This window comes from Rhinopithecus roxellana, chromosome 9 (assembly GCF_007565055.1).
Source record: "Rhinopithecus roxellana isolate Shanxi Qingling chromosome 9, ASM756505v1, whole genome shotgun sequence".
Taxonomy (NCBI): Eukaryota; Metazoa; Chordata; class Mammalia; order Primates; family Cercopithecidae; genus Rhinopithecus; species Rhinopithecus roxellana.
Window position 1 is genome coordinate 106,808,003 of NC_044557.1, and position 21,415 is coordinate 106,829,417.

The 21,415-nt window shown below is 37.0% G+C and overlaps 1 protein-coding gene across 3 annotated transcripts in view; it reads left to right on the forward strand.

The window, feature by feature from the left end:
- TAF2 (TATA-box binding protein associated factor 2) overlaps nt 1-21,415 on the forward strand; it is a 109,076-nt gene that overhangs the window by 15,023 nt on the left and 72,638 nt on the right. For 2 of the 3 annotated variants that reach the window (XM_030937893.1, XM_010357784.2), the window contains exons 4-9: nt 10,517-10,635; nt 12,915-13,056; nt 14,884-15,115; nt 18,654-18,838; nt 19,716-19,829; nt 21,076-21,175. In XM_030937893.1, coding sequence (XP_030793753.1) covers nt 10,517-10,635; nt 12,915-13,056; nt 14,884-15,115; nt 18,654-18,838; nt 19,716-19,829; nt 21,076-21,175 — 892 coding nt within the window. Of the gene's footprint in view, nt 1-10,516; nt 10,636-12,914; nt 13,057-14,883; nt 15,116-18,653; nt 18,839-19,715; nt 19,830-21,075; nt 21,176-21,415 lie in introns of those variants that run through there. The other variant, XM_030937894.1, reaches the window with a different exon arrangement.

Consider the following 21,415-nt stretch of genomic DNA (forward strand, 5'->3'; position numbering starts at 1 on the left):
TCTGCCTTTGAGGAGGTTAGTATACACCACTAATAAATGGAAAGATCACCTGATTAAGAGCAGATAGAGGACCCATTACCTTGCCAGAAGGCCAAAATATCCACCCTATCCAGCCTAGAACTCTCCATTTGATAATAGGGCACGGTGCCTGTTTGTCAGTCACAAAACACAGTGTCTGTACATCTTTTTTACTAATAATTTGTTGTTGCTGCCCAGGTCTCAAAATAATCTGTTAAGTGTAATGACAGGACTCTTGGTCTGTTAAGGAAGCAAGCTTTACTTTGCTCTTTTTATTTTGATGATATACCCTAAACATTTTCCCTAAAATTTTTCTCTAGTGATATTCCCTACATTTTTTCTCTAGTGATAATGGAAGATGCCTCATTACTTTTAGTGTTCTAAGTCGGCGGTTTCGTGGAAGACGGTTTTTCCACGGACCAGGGGGCAGAGGGGGTTTTGGATGAAACTTCCACCTCAGATCATCAGGCATTAGATTCTCATAAGTAGTGTGCGACCTAGATCTCTTGCATGTGCAGTTCACAATAGAGTTCGGGCTCCTATGAGAATCTGGTGCTGCTGGTGATCCGACAGGAGGCAGAGCTCAGAAGGTAATGCTTGCTCACCCGCTACTTACCTCCTGCTGTGTGGCCTGGTTCCACAGACCTGTATATATTTATAATTTAAAGAATGAAGAGGAAGTTCTAAAGGAGAATCTTTTCAAAGGTTAGGCTAGGAAATTGGGAAAGATGGAATGTATTTAAAATTTTTCATTCAACTAGAACCATAGCTCTGTTGGCCATGGCCACTTAGTAAATGCTTGACTAATAATTGACTAGTATGCGTGACTATCCCTGCTTTTTTGCTTAGCTTTAGAATCTTGATTACTCTTTAAAAGAGGTGATTTTCATATTTTTGCTTCTGTTTATCCTCTGAATTATTAGAAAATAAATTGATTTTAGAGTTTTATTAGACATTAAGTTTTAGAAAGTAGCTAATGAAATTAGCATGAAGGGTAAGCGAGTATAGGATGGTGGTGGATACTCACTATTAAGTTACTGCACAATTCCTAGAGGAAAACTGCAGGTTTGTGTCATATTTCTGATTGCCATAGCAAAGAGAGTTTTTAAGATTCATAAGACATGACAAAAACACACCAATTATTCAGAAGAAATATTATGTTTATTGACAGTTAGATGTGAAAAAGACCTGTGAAAGATGTTACTTTTAAAGAGAACTTTGGGAAAGGCAGATAGCTAAGGCCTTTAGCATGCTCCTAGATGCTTCTGTTACTTATTTCTGAAATAACTTTCCTTCTTTAATGAACCAGTAAAGCTAAAACAAATTAAATATAGCAGTTTTGAAATTAAAAGTGAAACTTCAAATTCAGTAGTAAATTTGATTTTACCGTTGATTTTACGTACAAGTATGTCTTAACACTGAGAGAAGTAATGTACTATACTATTTAATCACATTTTCTTATTATTTTAAAGTTAAGGTGCCATACCCTCCCTATTTCTGATTGAAAGAGTGTGCTTACAATGGTTGAGATTCAGCTCCTTTGAACTGTAGGGGAATATAAGGAAAAGAAACATTTGGATAAGAGGCTGAAAGGCATTTCTATCTATTTTATCCAACTGTTAGCTGACATGTTACGTTACGTATACTAACAATTTAAAAACATATTGATTATGTAATACGTATAAGCAGCTGTCTTTTTGCTTTACAGTTTCTCAATAAAATAATTGAGCACTTGAAGTTTTCCTACATATATTTTGTGTGTGAATCTTATGGATTGTACATAGATTGTAGATTGTCTCCACAGGAGTTACAGCTCTTTAGTGTTTTTGTTTTTGCTGTACTTCTCTTTTCTTAGAAAAATTTAAATGTAGACTTTGTCGGGGAGACTGTTTCTGTGGATGGGTAACCCACAGTGACTGATAGCTCTTTTTCCTCTTTGTTTTGTTCCTAGATAGGTTTTGCCACTTTTTCTTTTTCTTTTTTTTTAAGACCAAGTCTTGCTCTATCATCCAAGCTGGAGTGCAATGGTGTCATCTATGCTCACTGCAACCTTCGCCTCCCAGATTCAAGTGATTCTCCTGCCTCACCCTCCTGAGTAGCTGGGATTATAGGCACGTGCTACCACACCTGGCTAATTTTTGTATTTTTAGTAGAGACAGCGTTTCACCATGTTGGTCAGGTTGATCTCGAACTTGTGACCTTGTGATCTGCTTGCCTCGGCTTCCCAAAGTTCTGGGATTACAGGCGTGAGCCACTGCATCTGGCCAGGCTTTTCCACTTTGAGAAGCCCCCAACCTTTTTTGTTTGTTTGTTTTTTGTTTTTAAGACAGAGTCTTGCTCTGTCACCCAGGCTGGAGTGCAGTGGCATGATCTTGGCTCACTGCAACTTCCGCCTCCCGGATTCAAGCGATTCTCCTGCCTCAGCTTCCCTAGTAGCTGGTACTACAGGTGCGCGCCAGCACACCCAGCTAATTTTTTGTTTGTGTGTGTGTTTTTTTTTTTTTTTTTTGGTAGAGACAGGGTTTCAGCCCATCGGCCAGGCTGGTCTTGAACTCCTGACCTCATGATCTGCCCGCCTCAGCTTCCCAAAGTGCTGGGATTACAGGCGTGAGCCACCACGTCCAGCCGAGAAGCCCCTTTTTATTTTACTTGAAATGTCCCAACTTTTCAGTGTCAAAAATGAGTTTAATTTCCACCAAGGAGTGGCAGCAGAAATGAAATTACTTATTTTAGTATATAAATGAAGTAATTATCCAGTTATAATGATTTTTTTTAAATTGCTGGGTTTGTTTTTTTAATATTTTGTAGATTCTATATTTTAATGCAGACTTCTACATGGAGCTTTAAAATTATTTCATTAATGTCATGTAATAGAAATTGGTAATTCCCTTATTGATTATGGTTAAGTAATATCAGTATTTTAACTCAGCTACAATGTTGCACTGCCAGTTGGTTTATTAGTATTAGAATTAAGTTATCTTAGAGTTGGAGGGACATTAGAGTTCATTTAGTCTAAAATTCAACATGAAGCCTTACTATATTTCATCTTCTGCTTGAATACTTCCAGTTCGGCAGGGCTCATAATATATTTTTCTTAATTTTTTTATTTTTGTATTTTTAAAGACAGAGCCTTGCTGTGTCACCCAGGCTGGAATGCAGTGGTGCGATCATAGCTTACTACAGTGTGCCTTGAACTCCTGCACTCAAGCCATCCTCTGCCTTAGCTTCTCAAGTAGCTGGGACAATATGTGCCTGCCACCACGTTCGGTTAATTAATTTTTCTTTATTTTTATTTTTTTACTGGATGCATGGTCTCACTATGTTGCCTAAACTGGTTTTGAACTCCTGGCCTCAAGTGGTCCTTCTGCCTTGGTCTCCCAAAGTGCCGCAGTTACAGGTGTGAGCCGCCATGCCTGGTCCTCATTATATTTTAAAGCACCCCTTTCATTATTTCTAAATGCTAGAAAGTTCTTTATTACATTGAGCTACAGTTTGTTTTGTCTTAATGGTCACAAACTTAATCCTAATTAGATAAATACCTTTCCCCTAAGTTTTCTTTTCTTCAGGCTACAGAATTATTGAGATTATTCTCAACCATTCCTCATGTTAGAAACTCTTTCTCAATTTATTTCCATTCTCTTTGTCCTTCTCTGAATAATTTCAGATTTGATACTGTGTTTTCTTAAATGTGGTAATCCCTGAACTCTAGATATGGTTCTTCCTATTTGGACTAATCAGTATATACATTGCAGTAGATCCATTTTGTCCTTTATCTAGATAAAGTATTTCTAGTAGCTTGAAACTCGTTCGCCTTTTAAAACTTGTTTTAGGATTAAAAATCACAAACCAAATATCCACTGTCCTCAAGAGAATCACCTGACACTCACAAGGATTCTTGCAGACTCACGGTAAAGGGGTGGAAAAACGTATACCATGCAAATAGAAACCAAAATCAAGCAGGAGTAGCTGTTCTTTTATATCAGATAAAACACATTAAAGCAACATGAATAGACTTTTGTTAAAAGAAGATATACAAATAGCCAACACATATAAAGAAATTCTCAACATCACTAATGATCAGGGAAATGCAAATTAAAACCACAATGACATACACCTTATCCCAGCCAGAATGGCCATTATGAAAAAGTAAAAACAAAAAAAAAAAAATAGATTTTGGCATGGATATGGTGAAAAGGGAATGCTTATACACTGCTGGTGAGAGTGTAAATGAGTACAACCTGTGTGGAAAACAGTATGGAGAGTTCAAGTGGATCTACCATTTGATCTAGCGTTCTCACTACTGGCTGTCTATTCAAAGGAAAATAAGTCCCTATGTCAAAAAAGACATCTACATGTCTATGTTTATTGCAGCACGATTCACAATTGCAAAGATATGGAACCAGCCTAAGTCCATATTAACTGATGAGTGGGTAAAGGAAATGTGTGTATACACATGTGTATACATACACACACACCACATATATATACACACATATATACATACACACACATATACACACACACACACACACACACCCCACACAAACACCCCATGGGATACTACTCAGCCATAAAAAAGTAATGAAATGTCTTTTGTAGCAACATGGCTGGAACCGGAGGCCACTATTCTGAGTGAAGTAACTCGGAAATGGAAAACCAAATACCATATATTCTCATTTTTTATTTGTGTGTTGAAATCCAAGCCATCAGAATATTCGAGACTAAGCTATGGGTATGTGAAGACATACAGAGTGATATGTCTGGATATTGGAGACTCAAAAGCAGGGAGGAGGGAGAGATTTTTAAAATGATATATTGGGTACAATGTACACTACTTGGGCAACAGGTACACTAAAATCTCAGACTTTCCTTTTGTAGAATTCATCTATGTAACCAAAAACCACTTGTACACAAACAGCTATTGAAATTAAAAAAAAAAAAAATGAGGCAGCAATCACATTCTGCTCCCTGCCTTGAGCTATCTATTCATGCCTTGAAACTTCTTGTTATTGCCCAGGTAGTTAGTTAACCTAACAGTGTCACATAGGATACTATAACCCATACCCTATAGCTTAAAAATGTGTAGCCAATCACTAATCAGTGTTATTTCTTTAAACCCGTGAGAATCCCTGACAGACTGTTTTCTGTCAACCCACTTCCTGTCCCTCTTTTTTGTCTTTAAAACTTGGATGCAACAAAGTTTAAATGGAGGTCATATCCAAGGTTACTTGGGTGAGTCTTCTGAGCAGCTGTTGTCACTTTGGCTCACTTAAACTCTCTAAATTAAAAAAAAAAAAAAAAAGTTGCGTTAGTAGTTGGATCAAATTTGAACTTGTAAGCAGTGAAACCCTTAGGCTTTCTCATAGGAAAACCTGGTAAGGTAGATTTTTCACTCAGCAGCCTTATGTCATGGTTCCAGGTTAAATTTTGTTTTGCTTATTTTTAGAGTCATCCTTATTCATTGTGGTTTTGGCTTATTACTTGCATTTTTCAGTTGGTGAAAATTTATCGAGCTGTTTGCTAGGGTGTGTGCAGCCTTCTGATTTACTTCCATAAAAGTTTACTTCTCTAAAAAATTGTTTAAATAGAGCGAAAGTTTACAAATAATTGAAACTGAAGTTTTATAAAATCTGCACCTATAGTTTTAAGAGGCAAATGTTCTTTATTTGACAAAGGATTATCAGATTATATTAATTTAATATGGATATTTAAAATTCTTAGAGAAAATTATATCTATTCCCTTAATTTACTAATTTTTCAATATCTATAGCGTTTCTTCTCTTTAAGTTGCATTTATGTAAGGAGGATTGAGAGATGGGGATGGTAGAGGTTATAGGGCAGGGACATATTAAATACTTTGTAGTCATTATTCTGAAGATTGAAAACACATTGTAATTTTATACTGTAATTTTTGACTTCTGTGAAGTTATGAAAAAAATTTGATTTGTATATTGAAATCTAAACCATCAGATTATTTGAGACTGACTTCCCAGTTGATTCCATTTATAATAACTCATTTTATTTGGACCAGTTCACCTTTTCTCAGGAAATGAGGAGATTAAATGAAAATAATTTCCCATAAAAGTAACTAATAACTCTAATATATAATGTTTAAATCTGGCTTTCTTTTTGTACAATAGTTATTTTATTTTTGCATTTCCCTGATAACTTGGGGGGGAATACAGGTTTTGCAATCATCAAATTTTATGTTTTTGAAATTTTATTGAAAATAAATTATACTCTGTAGATAAAATAGTCATTAAAATTAGATGGTGCGTTGAGTAAGTGCTGACAAGGATTTGGAGCAACTGGCACGTTCAGATCTTGCTGATAGCAATGCAAAATGGTACAACTCTTCTGAGAGTTTTGTAGATTTTTAGAAAGTTAAATGTGTTTACCATATGACTCAGTAGTCCCACTGTTAGGTATTTGTACTACAGAGATGAAGCTTATATTCACACAAAAACCTGTACACAAGTGTTCATAACAGTTTTATTTCATACTTCCAAAGCGGAAAATAACCTAAATGCTCTTCAGCTGGTCAATGGATAACAAACTGCTACAGTCTCTACAATATAATACCACTCAATGGCAAAAGGATCAAATTATTAATATATGTAACAACTTTGATGAATTTCAAAAACCTAGTGACACAAGCCAGTCTCAAAATGTAGCATTCTATGTGATTCCATTTATTTGACACAAAGGATAGCATAAGGGACTTTGGGGATGACAGAACTGTTCTGTATCCTGATTTTGGTAGTTAACTGAATCTGTACATATGTTGAATTTTATACAACTGTAGACCCCCAAAAAGTTTTTTTTTGTATGATAATTAAAAAAAAACAGGCATACCTCCTTTTATTGTGCTTTGCTCTATTATGCCTCGCAGATACTATTTTTTCACAAATTGAAGGTTTGTGATAACCTTGCATCAAGAAAGTTTATCAGTGCTGTTTTTCCAACAACACGTGCTCATTTCATGTCTCTATGTCACATTTTTGTAATTCTTGCAATATTTCAAACTTTTTCATTATTATATCTGTTAAGGTAATCTGTGATCAGAGATCTTTGATATTACAATTGTAATTGTTTTGGGGATGCCACAGATGGCATCCATATCAGATGGCAAACTTAAATGATAAACCTTGTGTGTGTTCTGACTACTCTGGGGACCAGCTGTTCCCTGTCTCTGTCCCCCTCCTCGGGCCTCCCTATTTGCTGAGACATACAATATTGAAATTAGGTCAATTAATAACCCTACAATGGCCTCTGAGCATGCAAGTGAAAGGAAGAGTCTCATACCTCTCACCTTGAACCAAAAGCTATAGAAATGGTTAAGCTTAGGGAGGAAGGCCAAAAGCTAGGCCTCTTGGCCCCAGTTAGATAAGTTGTGACTGCAAAGGAAAAGTTGTTAAAAGAAATTAAAAGTACTGCTCCAATGAATACACAAATGATAAGAAAATGGAACAGCCTTATTGCTGATGTGGAGAAGGTTTTAGAGATCTGGATAGAAGATCAAACCAGCCACACCATCCCTTAAGGCCAAACCTAATCCAGAGCAAGGCCCTAACTCTCTTCAGTTCTGTGAATGCTGAGAGGTGAGGAAGCTGCAGAAGAACATTTTGAAGCTAGGAGAGGCTGGTTCATGAGGTTTAAGAAAAGAAACTTTGTCCATAACATGAAAGTGCAAAGTGAAGCAACAAGTGCTGATATAGAAGCTGCAGCAAGTTATCCAGAAGATTTAGCTACGGTTTTTGATGAAGGTTACTACACTAAGCAACAGATTTTCAATGTAGGTGAAACAACCTTCTACTAGAAGAAGATGCTATCTGGAACTTTCCCAGCTAAAAAGAAGTCAGTGCCTGGCTTCAAAGGACAGGCTGACTCTTTTATTAGGGGCTAATGCAGCTGGGGACTTTAAGTTAAAGCTAATGCTCATTTACCATTCCAAAAAATCCTGCAGCCCTTAACAATTATGCTAAATCTATTCTGCCTGTTCTCTGTAAATGAAGCAACAAAGACTGGATGACAACAGGTGTTCACAGTATGGCTTACTGAATTGAATATTTGAAGCCCACTGTTGAGATTTCTGGTCAGAACAAGAGTCCTTTTAATATGGTACTGCTTATTGACAAGACACCTGGTTACCCAAGAGCTCTGATGGAGATGTACTAGGAGATTAATACTGGTTTTATGTGTGCTAACGTAACATCTATTCTGCAGCCTGTAAATTAAGGAGTAATTTCTACTTTCAAGTCTTATTATTTAAGAAATGCATTTCATAAGGCTATAGCTGCCACAGATGTGATTCCTCTGAGGGATCTGGACAAAGTCAGTTGAAACCCTGAAAAGGATTCACCATTCTGGATGCCATTAAGGACATTGATGATTTAGGGAGATCAAAACATCAACATGAACAAGAGTTTGGAAGAAGTTGATTCCAAACCTCATGGATGGCTTTGAGGGATTTAGAGAAGGAAGTAACTGCAGTTGTGGTAGAAATAGCAATGAAACTATAATTAGAAGTGGAGCCTAAAGGGAAGACTGAATTGCTGCGATCTTATGATACAACTTTAATGGATGAAGGGGTTGCTGCTTATGGATGAGCCAAGAAAGTGGTTTCTTGAGATGGGAGCTACTGGTGAAGATGCTCTGAACATTTTTAGAATGTCAGTGTTCGTTGTCGACAATGTTTGCTTAACAGAAATAAATTATTAAAATATATTGACAAGTCTTTTCACTTTCAGAACTCTATGCTTTGTAGTTGTTACCTTGAATAGTTGTTAAAGCCATAGTTATATCCTTCGTAATTGGTAGAGAGATGGATGAAGATGGAGAAGGAATGACCTCTGTCAAGTTAAGAATCTATAGCCTTAATGTTTCTTTAATGGTTTTTCCCATTTAATTTTCCTTTAATTATTCCATAGAGTATTTGGAACTCTTCTATTTTTATTTTTTAATTTTTCTGAGACAGAGTTTCACTCTGTTGCCCAGGTTGGAGTGGAGTGGTGCAGTCTCAGCTCACTGCAACCCCCGCCTCCTGGGCTCCAGCGATTCTCGTGCCTCAGCCTCCTGAGTAGCTGGGATTACAGGCATACAACACTATGCCTGGCTAATTTTTGTATTTTTAGTAGAGACAGGGTTTTGTCATATTGGCCAGGCTGGACTCGAACTCCTGGCCTCAGGTGACCCACCACCTCGGCCTCCCAAAGTGCTGGGATTACAGGCATGAGCCACGTATCCCAGCTCAAACTTGTCTTTTTACTAGATAAAAAAGTTATTAAGCTATGGGAATGTCACTAATTTCACCTTGTGGCTACACCTAATGGCAGGATGGCAGACATAAAGGTGTACAACGAGGATGTGGCTCATGGTGTTTGTGTATTTCATCTTGTATTCTTGCCCTTCCCATTCCATATCTTTTTTCTGTCTTTCATTTCTTTTGTATTTTTTTAAACTAATTTCAGTGAGGAAATGTAATATGTGTATATATACACATATAAGTTGCTTTTATGGGGTACAGTTTAAAAACCAGTTGAGAACAACATTTTCACGTTTCTGTAAGACTTCATCATATTGTTTTCATCAAATGGGAAATAAGGTCAGATAACTATGGAACAAATATTTATGTAGTAGTCTCTCCTGACATAGTGAATATAACAGTGAGTCTGCTGAAAATTCTCTGCTTCATTAAGCTTACATTGTGATGCACTAATGGGTGGAGGTAGGTGCTATTATTACATTGTGAGGAATTGAGTCCCATCCTGATTTGTTTTTGACATCTTAATTTTTGTCACATTATAAAGCTTGTTGAATCCATTCAATTTTTTGCCAGATTGATAGGGAATAATTATTCAATTCTTCACGTATTCTTTACATTTATATCAAAATAGCGTAGTGGCTTTAGCATTCCAAAATTAACAAAGAATGTGATAGTCATAATAATAGTCATGTAACTTGGTGAGTAGAATATATATTCTGTTGTATTCATAGTTTAATAGTTTTTAACATTGTGAGTAGAACAAACCATTACTTGGCTAAAGAGTGTTTTTAGGAATTATATAAGAAGATAAAATGCTTACAAACAATTGGTATCAAATGATATTTAAGAAAATGCTCAGAGGGCGGGTGTGGTGGCTCATGCCTGTAATCAGAGGCACTTTGGGAGGCCAAGGTGGATGGATCACTAGAGGTTAGGAGTTCGAGACCAGCCTGACCAACATGGTGAAACACCATCTCTACTAAAAATACAAAAATTAGCCGGTTGTGGTGATAGGTGCCTGTAATCTCAGCTACTCAGGAAGCTGAGGGACGAGAAGGCTTGAACCTGGGAGGTGGAGGTTGCAGTGAGTTGAGATGGTGCCACTGAACTCTGGCCTGGGTAACAGAGTGAGACTTCATCTCAAAAAAAAAAAAAAAAAGGAAAAAGAAAATGCTTGATAAGATATATGGCTTATTATCTTATTATTAAAAGTTGGCTCTTTTTTTTCCCCAGGAGAAACCTCAATTATTTTTCCAATGCTTATGCAGCTGCAGTTAGTGCGGTGGACCCTGATGCAGGAAATGGAGAACTTTGCATTAAGGTTCCATCAGAGCTGTGGAAACACGTTGATGGTAAAGCACCAAGAATATATTGACTGTATACTAAAATCATGTTAGATTCAGAGACTAGAGAATTTTACATGAAGACTAATGATGCTGGCCAGGCACGGTGCCTCATACCCATAATCCCAGCACTTTGGGAGGCCAAGGCGGGCGGATCACCTAAGATTAGGAGTTCAAGACCAGTCTGGCCAACATGGCAAAACCCCATCTCTACTAAAAGTACAAAAATTAGCCAGGTGTGGTGGTGGGAGCCTGTAATCCCAGCTACTCAGGAGGCTGAGGCAGGAGAATTGCTTGAACCCAGGAGGTGGAGGTTGCAGTGAGCTGAGATTGCACCCCTGCACTCCAGCCTGTGCTACGGAGTGAGACTCCGTCTAATAAAAAAAACAAAAAACAAAAAAACACCAATGATGTCAACATTGTAAATTAACCAGTTGAAATATACAGAATGGGTTGGAAGCTCTTTTTCTTTTTAAGGATCACTGGCTAACAGGATAATATCAGTTCAGGACTGTGAAAAAAGCAATTTATTTCACCGTTTTTTAAAGCAAAAAAAAAAATTTTTTTTTTTTTTGAGACGGAGTTTTGCTCTCCTCACCCAGGGTAGAGTGCAATGGCACAATCTTGGCTCACTGCAGCCTCCGCCTCCCAAGTTCAAGCGATTCTCCTGCCACAGCCACCGAGTAACTGGGATTACAGGCTCCCGCCACCACACCTGGCTAATTTTTGTATTTTTAGAGGAGATGGGATTTTACCATGTTGGCCAGACTGGTCTCGAACTCCTCACCTCAGATGATCCGCCCGCCTTGGCCTCCCAAAGTGCTGGGATTACAGGGGTGAGCCACTGCACCTGGCGGTGAAAAATATTTTTAAAAAATCATGTAGATAGAACTGTTTGTCAAGATTTGAGAACCCGCACAATATCAAATTAGTTTAGAATTATAGCATTTTGTAGCAGGAAAGATCCTGAAAAATTTGGTTCAATTCCTTCTTTTTACAGAAGAGTAATCTGAAGTCTAATGAGAGTAAGTAACCTGCTGAACTTCACTTAGCAAATTATTGGTGGAGTTAAAACTAAAACACAGGGTTCCTGATACTCAGTCTGCAGACTTTTTAAACCTTCTTTGTGTCTTGTATAAAGTTTTAGCCACTGTAATATTGTACATTAGCTTCTGCCTTGCTTATTTAGCCTTATAAAAATCAAGATAAGGAAGTAAAGACTTCTTGTTTTGTTTATTGCTTTCTGTTGTGGGTGCTGGGAGCGGGGTAGGGTTTGTGGAGGAACTTACCCTAATTTAGGGGACAGACGTGGAAGTCGTCATTGCCTTTTTAGTGTTTGGAGGTAGTGCATATGATTGTAATGCTTGGAGGGAAATTAGAATCTTACGAAAGCAATGCAGTTTACAGTGAAGAAATCAAGTGTAACAAAATACATAATAATTATGCAAATTCTCGAGTAGTGTTCCGTACTCTACCTCTCGTCCTTGTACTCCCCAAAGTCACCTAGGGTTAATTTTGCAGGAGAATGTGATAGGAGAAAGAACTTGAAAAGTAAGTGTGTTAGTCCATTTTCATGCTGCTGATAAAAGACATATCTCAGACTAGGAAGAAAAAGAGGTTTAATGAACTTACAGTTCCACGTGGCTGGGGAGACCTCACAATCTTGGCAGAAGGCAAGTAGGAGCAAGTCATGTCTTCTGCAGATGGTGGCCAGCAAAAAGAGAGAGAGAGAGCTTGTGCAGGGAAACTCCCATTTTAAAACCATCAGATCTTTTGACACTTACTCACTATCATGAGAACAGCATGGGAAAGACTTGCCCCTGTGATTCAATTACCTCCTACCGGGTCCCTCCCATACCATGTGGGAGTTATGGGAGCTACAAGATGAGATTTGGGTGGGAACACAGAGCCAAACTCTATCAGTAAGTTTGGGATTGGATTTGGAAGACGTAAGTGTGCAGTGTGGGAGTTTTGGACTTTTTAGGCATTGTACATTGTCAGAAATGTTGAGAGAAGGATATGGCATAATCAAAGGTGTATTTTGGGAAAATAATACAAGCAATAGTTATAATTGATTGGAGGTAGAAATACCAGTAGTAGCAGCCTGTTGCGTTAATATAGGCAGACATATGGTAAAAGTCTAAACTAGTGTAAGTAGTGTGGTTTTTCATATAAATCCCAGTCCTCAATTCCATTTCATGTTCAGCATTAAATCTTTGTCTTTATTGTATAGACCACTGTACTTACTTATTTATGTATCAATGTGTGTATATGTTTATTTGTTGCAGAGTTAAAGGTCCTGAAGATACACATCAATTTTTCTCTGGATCAGCCCAAAGGAGGTCTTCATTTTGTGGTACCCAGTGTAGAGGGAAGTATGGCAGAGAGAGGTGCTCATGTTTTCTCTTGTGGGTATCAAAATTCTACAAGGTAGATTATAGATTCTTAAATATTTCAATTAATTTTTAAATTGCGTTTTTTATGTATAAGCAAGACGTACATTTAGTGTAAAACAAGAAATACTAGTTTTATTCCCTCCCAAATTCATAGTTCTTTCAAATTACTTTGTTAGTCATTCCTCCTAAAAAAAAGTTTTTTTTTTGAGACAGTCTTGCTCTGTCACCCTTGTTGGGGTGCGCTGGGGTGCTATCTCTGCTCACTGCAACCTCTGCCTCCTAGGTTCAAGTGATTCTCATGCCTCAGCCTCCCAAGTAGCTGGTATTACAGGTATTCACCACGACACCTGCCTAATTTTTTGTATTTTTAGTAGAGATGGGACTTCACCATGTTGGCGAGGCTGGCCTTTAACTCCTGACCTCAAGTGATCCGCCCACCTTGGCATCCCAAAGTGCTGGGATTATAGGCATGAGCCACGGCGCCCAGCCCGCCTTAATCTTACATCTCCCTTATTCTCTCTCATTTTCATGTTTACTGTTCTAAAATAATCATCTCACTTGATTCCTTCTTTTTTAAAAACTTTATTTTGAAGTAAAACATACATAGAGAAAATTGCACAGAATGTAAACTTCCATGAATTTTCACAAGTGAACATGCCCACATAATTTACACTTAGACACAATGTTACAAGCATTACAGAGACCTCCTGTCACCTGCTTTCATTCTCTACTTCCCCACTCCACATTCTACTTCTCAACTCTGCTTATTTATTTATTTATTTATTTATTTATTTTTTGAAACAGAGTCTCATTCTGTTGGCCAGGCTGGAGTGCAGTGGCATAATCTTGGCTCACTGCAACCCCCACTTCCTGGATTGCAGTGATTCTCCTGCCTAGCTTCCCAAGTAGCTGGGACTACAGGCATGTGCCACCACACCTGGCTAATTATTGTATTTTTAGTAGAGACGGGGTTTCCTCATGTCTTTAGTAGAGACAGCCTGTCACACAGGCTGGAGTGCAGTGGCGCAATCTCGGCTCATACAGCCTCCACCTTCCAGGTTCAAGTGATCCTCCTGCTTCAGCCTCTGGAGTAGCTGGGATTACAAGCAGATGTATCATTCCTGGCTGATTTTTGCATTTTTAGTAGAGACAGGTTTCACCATGTTGGCCAGGCTGGTTTCAAACTCCTGACCTCAGGTAATCCACCTGCCTCAGCCTCCTATAGTGCTGGGATTACAGGCGTCAGCCACTGCGCCCAGCCTCTCCTCAGATTATTATGATAACTACTCTAAACCAGGGATAATGTCTTACATACTTTTATGCCTCAATACTAAGTACCTACCCTGTCACATAACACCTTACCTGAATTGATGAAAGCTGACTATAAATTTTATATCTGGCTTTACCAGCACTCAGTTTGAATTTATACAATGCGTTACATAGTTCAAAAAAGCAGTTTTATAATTTAATCAAATAAATTCTGAATATTCGTTATACTTTATAAAACTTTTTACTGTAAGCCTTTTTTAGTTTCTAGAAATGAATGCTGCATAAAAACTGACTAATGTGCATATACAAGTTAAAGTTATTTTTTAAAACATTGGAAACTAAGAATTGCTTAACTCTTTTTAGGGTTTGAACTGATGGTAACACATAATATTTTTTTTAATGTTGCCAAATAGTATTTGGAAACAGATTTTATCAGATTTTTTTCAGGTTGTACAGTATAAAGCTTCAGTAGCCAAATAGCTAAAGGTTTTGTTTGTTCATTTTCTAGAAATGCTAAAATAACTTGCATGTTGGGAAAGCAATGTATAGGACACTTTGAATACATTTTCTATACTGTCAATCTTTTTTCTAGATTTTGGTTTCCTTGTGTTGATTCATACTCTGAATTGTGTACATGGAAATTAGAATTTACAGTAGATGCTGCAATGGTTGCTGTTTCTAATGGCGATTTGGTGGAGACAGTGTATACCCATGATATGAGGAAGAAAACTTTCCATTATATGCTTACCATTCCTACAGCAGCGTCAAATATCTCCTTGGCCATTGGACCATTTGAAATACTTGTAGATCCATACATGCATGAGGTAAGTCAGAGCTCTCCCCTCTTACTCTCCTCTTGGCCTTTTACTGCTTTTAAAACGATGCATATTGACTGGGTGCAGTGGCTCACGCCTGTAATCCCAGCACTTTGGGAGGCCAAGGCATGTGGATCACGAGGTCAGGAAATCGATCCTGGCCAACACAGCAAAACCCAGTCATTACTAAAAATACAAAAACTTAGCCAGGCGTGGTGGTGGGCACCTGTAGTCCTAGCTACTTGGGAGGCTGAGGCAGGAGAATGGCTTGAACCTGGGAGGCGGAGCTTGCATTGAGCTAAGATTGCGCCACTGCACTCCAGCCTGGGCAACAGCCTGAGACTCTGTCTCAAAATAAATAAATAAATAAATAAGTTTCCCTATCTGATATATATAATGATGTGAATTCTTGAATGAATTTCTTTTAAAATGTTGTATTTAAATCTCAGATTATTTTCTAACAGAGTCTTAGCATTTCAAAATAGCTTCAGTTATTTAGAGTATAGGTTGATTTCTGTAACTAATTCTGTTCATTACTAATGTCATCTTTTTGTTTATCATGTTTTTGAATGTTGTGGTCCCATCTCTGGAATGTACAATATTGTAAATTCAAAATTAAAGAGCAAGATTTATTCTCTCTTCAACCTATACAGAGGAAAATAGACAGTTAGAAACCCGGTTAGCATACTCAGGAAGACTTCTAGTTTCTTCCCAGCACATATCTTAACATAATTCATTTATCAATTGACAGGCCAAATAGCAGTTTTAGGCTTCCCCAAGCATGAGACTTCTGCTGATTAGAAAATGATTTATTAGTTGTTACCTCTCTTCTTTAGTCTTCAACCTAGGTTTTTTTTTTTTTTTTTTTTAAAGAAATGTATAAACATGTAATTTGACTATGTATATCTCAACAGCATTTCTTTTAGTCATGTGAATAAAAATTGAGGGCAGCAGGCTTTCGGTGAGCTCCTCAGTTTGCCTTTTGTATTTTCTTTGCTGAAATTCACAGGATTTGTAAAATCACTCATGGAAAAGATTCAGGATATTTTGTGTTGGTTTTGCTTATGTTGTCTTAACAATGACTCTTTTGAAAGGTTTATCCACTGATAAGATTGGCAGTGAACTTTATCGTCTTTGGTAAATGATCAACTTTAAAATCAGTGTTTGATTAGTACCTATTTTGTATTTCAGAATAATTTTTTTCTACTCTGAGTTATTGAATAGGAACAAGGCAAATGATAGTCAAGAATTGTTTTTCCTGACTTAGTCTTTCTCTGTGTCAAATACATGAGTTGTGACCTGCATTATCAGTAAATTTGCTGTCTTGTAGGTTTGTCTAAAAATGAGTCCTTTTTCTGATGAATAGTATTTTTTATTTGCATATACAAATAAAATTATGATTAAATATCATGATTAATACAAAGGGAGTGTTAATCATGATACTGTTTTGGGCCCTGATCATTAATAATACATAGATACTTTTCTCTACTGTTATGGTAGCCTCTAATCTGTTCTTTTAAATGTTATTAGAAGAATAATTTTTATGATAAATTAAAAACTTCCCTTGCCTTTATAATTCTGCAGTAATTAGAACTCTTTAGCATGGCTTTCAAGATCTTCTATAATTTGACCCTAGTAGATGTTATATTCAAAATAGTTTCCTTAGACTTCTCTGATCATACTTTTTTTCTTCCCATCTTTGACTCTGGGATGTTCTCTTTTCCTATACCAAAAGTTCCCTATCAAACTTCTGTTGAACTCAAAAAGATTACAACAGCTTCACACTCCTGTGTGAAACTTTACATGGTTGTTCTAGTCAGTGATCTGTGTCATTGTTGATGGCACTCATTTGGCACAGTATTGGGGGAACCAGCCCCCAATATTTCAATGTAGGTTCTTTTCTATTTTCCCTAAGTGTCAGGTGGTCTGAGAAATAAAGAGAAAGAGTACAAAAGAGACAAATTTTACAGCTGGGCCTCCGGGGGTGACATCATCTATTGGTAGGTTCCATGATGCCCCTTGAGCCGCAAAACCAGAAAGTTTTTATTAGGGATTTCAAAAGGGGAAGGGGTTACAAACAGGGAGTAAGTCACAAAGATGACATGCTTCAAAGGGCAATAAAAGATCACAAGGGTAGAAGGACAGAGCAAGATCACAAGGCTAGGGTGAAATTAGAATTACTGACGAGGTTCCATGTCCTGTTGGGCACGCATTGTCATTGATAAACATCTTAACAGGAAACAGGGTTCATGAGCAGACAACTAGTCTGACTAGAATTTGCCAGGCTGGAATTTCCTATTCCTAGCAAGCCTGAGGGTACTGCAGGAGACTAAGGCATATTTCATCCCTTATTGTCAACCGCATAAGACAGACACTCCCAGAGTGGCCATTTAGAGGCCTCCCCCTGGGAATGCATTCCTTTCCCAGGGTTATTCCTTACTGGGGAAAGAATTCAGCGTTATTTCTCCTATTAGCTTTCTGCAGGAAGAGAAATACGACTTTGTTCTGCCTGGCTCCGCAGGCAGTCAGACCTTATGGTTATCTCCCTTGTTCCCTGGAAATCGCTGTTACCCTGTTCCTTTTTAGGATGCCAAGATTTCATATCGTTCAAACACACGTCTTACAAACAATTTGTGCAGATAATGCAATCGTCACAGGGTCCTGAGGCGACATACATCCTCAGCTTACGAAGATGACGGGATTAAGAGATTAAAGACAGGCGTAGGAAATTTAAGAGTATTGATTGAGGAAGTGATAAATGTCCATGAAATCTTCACAGTTTATGTTCAGAGATTGCAGTAAAGACATGCATAAGAAATTATAAAAGTATTAATTTGGGGAACTAATAAATGTCCATGAAATCTTCACAATTTATGTTCTTCTGCCATGGCTTCAGCCAGTCCGTCCATTCAGGGTCCCTGACTTCCCACAACAGTACACATCACAGTAAGAGATAGCATATAATATTTGTGTGACCAAAGTGAGATGTAACCTAATGAAAAAAACCAGAGTTACTATTTCTGTTGCAGGCATTTTTTAATCTCCTAACTACCATTAAGTTTTTCTGCAGTTTTTGGTATGTAATTGAAATATTAGAGGGGGACTACAGTAATTATTTTTTATATGCAGATAATATGATTAACAATAACAGTTGATAAGATAGTACTATAACATGCATTATTCAGTAGATTAGATATTTATGAATAAGAAGTATGTTTATAATAAGCCTTTGAAATTTAAGTCTTTCTTGTTATGTGTACATATGAGAAAAAATTTTAATTGAATTTGGAACCAGAGTTATATTTTAGTTGGTCTAAACATTCCACACACTTATAATACACCATGAATTTAATTTTTAAGTACAATTAATATTTTATAAATGTGATCAGTAAAAGTAATCACTATTTTCACATTTTCTTTCAGCATCTTGAAAATATTAAATAATAGATTTATGAGAACATTTATTTATAATTGAGATATTTAGGAAATTTACAATATTAAAAGTAACTGTTTCATTTAGATGATCTTCCTTGCTTCTTCTTTTCAGGTTACTCATTTTTGTTTGCCCCAACTTCTTCCATTGCTGAAACATACCACATCATACCTTCATGAAGTCTTTGAATTTTATGAAGAAATTCTCACGTGTCGATACCCATACTCCTGTTTTAAGACTGTCTTCATTGATGAGGCTTATGTTGAAGTGGCTGCTTATGCTTCCATGAGCATTTTTAGGTTGGTATCTCTTCAGATTTGAAATGCCTAAATTAAGGTAATGATATGAAGAAAAGTTACTGATTTTGTGGTCAATTTTTTTTTTTTTTTTTTGAGACGGAGTCTCACTCTGTTGCCCAGGCTGGAGTGCAGTGGCCGGATCTCAGCTCACTGCAAGCTCCGCCTCCCGGGTTTACCCCATTCTCCTGCCTCAGCCTCCCGAGTAGCTGGGACTACAGGCGCCCGCCATCTCGCCTGGCTAGTTTTTTGTATTTTTTAGTAGAGACGGGGTTTCACCGTGTTAGCCAGGATGGTCTCGCTCTCCTGACCTCGTGATCAGCCCGTCTCGGCCTCCCAAAGTGCTTGGATTACAGGCTTGAGCCACCGTGCCCAGCCTGTGGTCAATTTTAAGATGAGCTTTGAACTTTTTTCTCCAATTTAAATGTGATTGGCTTTGTAGAAAATTTGGTTTTTCAAATTTTTAAATGTAGAAAAACGTGAAGACAAGAATTTTGAGATAACTCAAAAGGCTCATCTTCATCCAGAATTAACTAATATTAATATTTTCCCCATTTTAGTCTTGTTTTCATACATTCTTTAAAAATTGTACAAATTATTGTATGACTAGTATGAATTTTTTTCTAGCACTATTTAAAAATGTACTGATATTGTCTGAAATTTACTGATATCAGTGGAAAATGTTATGTCCTTTGTTTTGAGCAAAAGTTACTAAGATGATGAATTTTAACTAAATTTTGAAAAGATTAGAAAGCTGGGATAATTTTTTTTTCTATTTTATATCTAACTTCTATTGTTTTAAAAGTGGAATTATTTTACTTTCACTGAATTAATATTTATTTCTTGGTTATAATGAGCTTCCTTCTCTTTTAAATTCCAGCACGAATCTTTTACACAGTGCCATGATTATAGATGAGACACCTTTGACTAGAAGGTGTTTAGCCCAGTCCTTGGCCCAGCAGTTTTTTGGATGTTTCATATCTAGAATGTCTTGGTGAGTAACCTGAAAGTTCATACTACTGAGAAAAGAATCAAGTTTATTTTTGTTTTCCTGCATTTAAACTGACCTTTGCCCTAATTGCAGATAGCTAGTTTAAGAGACACTGTTCTAGATGTATTTAAAGAAAAATGATTATAAGCTTCATCCTAACTTTTTGGACATGAAATCAGTATAATCACTTCTACGGTTTATAAGCTAAGATTGTGGTAAGACGGTGTCTTAAAGAACCGAATGAATTCTGTAAATAAAAGAACATAAATGTACAGAAAACTGTTGTTAGAATTTTGATGTCAGTGTTCAAAGCAATTGGAAATAACTTAATATTTAATGTAAAATAGTGCTCCTCTGCAGTATTAATAATTATTTAGGGATTTGCCTACTAGTGCTCAGCTTTGTACCAGTTTGTTGAAAGAAATGAAAGGTATAAATGCTCTTTCTTTTCTTTTTTATTAACTTGAGGATGATTTAGAAGATAACAGAAAAATTAAGATTATAATTGTGAACATTCTATACTGTAGAGAGTATATAAATCTTGGTTTTCTTTTTTCGCTTGCTGGAATGGAGAGGGCAGAGGCTAAAGATAGATCTCTTGATTTGTAATTTTCCTAAAACCACATGTAGAAGTTTCATTAAAGAATAGTGCTTGGAACGTAGTAGGCAAAATATGGGTGGCCGGCTGGATGTATGGATGGATGGATGGGGTGAGTGGATGGATAGATGGATGAGTATACAAATGACTAAATGAGTAAGTGATGTTAATTGCCATTTTTCTGGAGAAAGCAACAAAAAATGAATGAAGCAATTAAACTTTAGGTTTTAGAATGTCATTGTTAATGGCATAATGCATGGGATTGGCAATAATAGCATGTGGACTTTTAGAATTCAACAGTGTAGTCCTGACTATGAGCAAGTATTTCCTTAGAGGCAGAGACAGTAAGAACAGAGTTGGGCAGGAGGGAAGCAGCACTGTCAGAGTAGAGCATATACTCTAGTAATTTATACCTGAAGCAAGACTGTAAAGCAGTCTAATAATTAATGGTAAAGGCAGGTGTGGATAAGGTATAATGAATGGGCAAGCAGAACTCAGCCAGAGGAAGTTGGAAAACCTAATGATTTGTTAATTTTCATTTTCTTTATGAAGGCAGGGAAATACACACTACACTTATTCCATTATCCTCTTCGACATTTTCTGAGGAGTTTTTATGATTAAAAGTAATTTATACTTTGACTTTTTGCTTAGGTCTGATGAATGGGTGCTGAAGGGAATTTCAGGCTATATCTATGGACTTTGGATGAAAAAAACTTTTGGTGTTAATGAATACCGCCATTGGATTAAAGAGGTAATGACAGCTAGATCCCTTATCCACTTACAAGTCAGTAAGACTGTTAATGTTCTCCTGATTTCCAGGTCTCATGTCCTCCATTTTTAATGGCTGTAAAATACTTCAAAATACTACTTGAAAATCCCTAATTTTTCCCAGCAAAATGGGAATCGATTTACTGAGAAAGACTAATGGTCTATTTTATCTAATCTCCATTGTCAACATTGGCCCCTAAAAACGTTTTTTCCTCTATGGAAG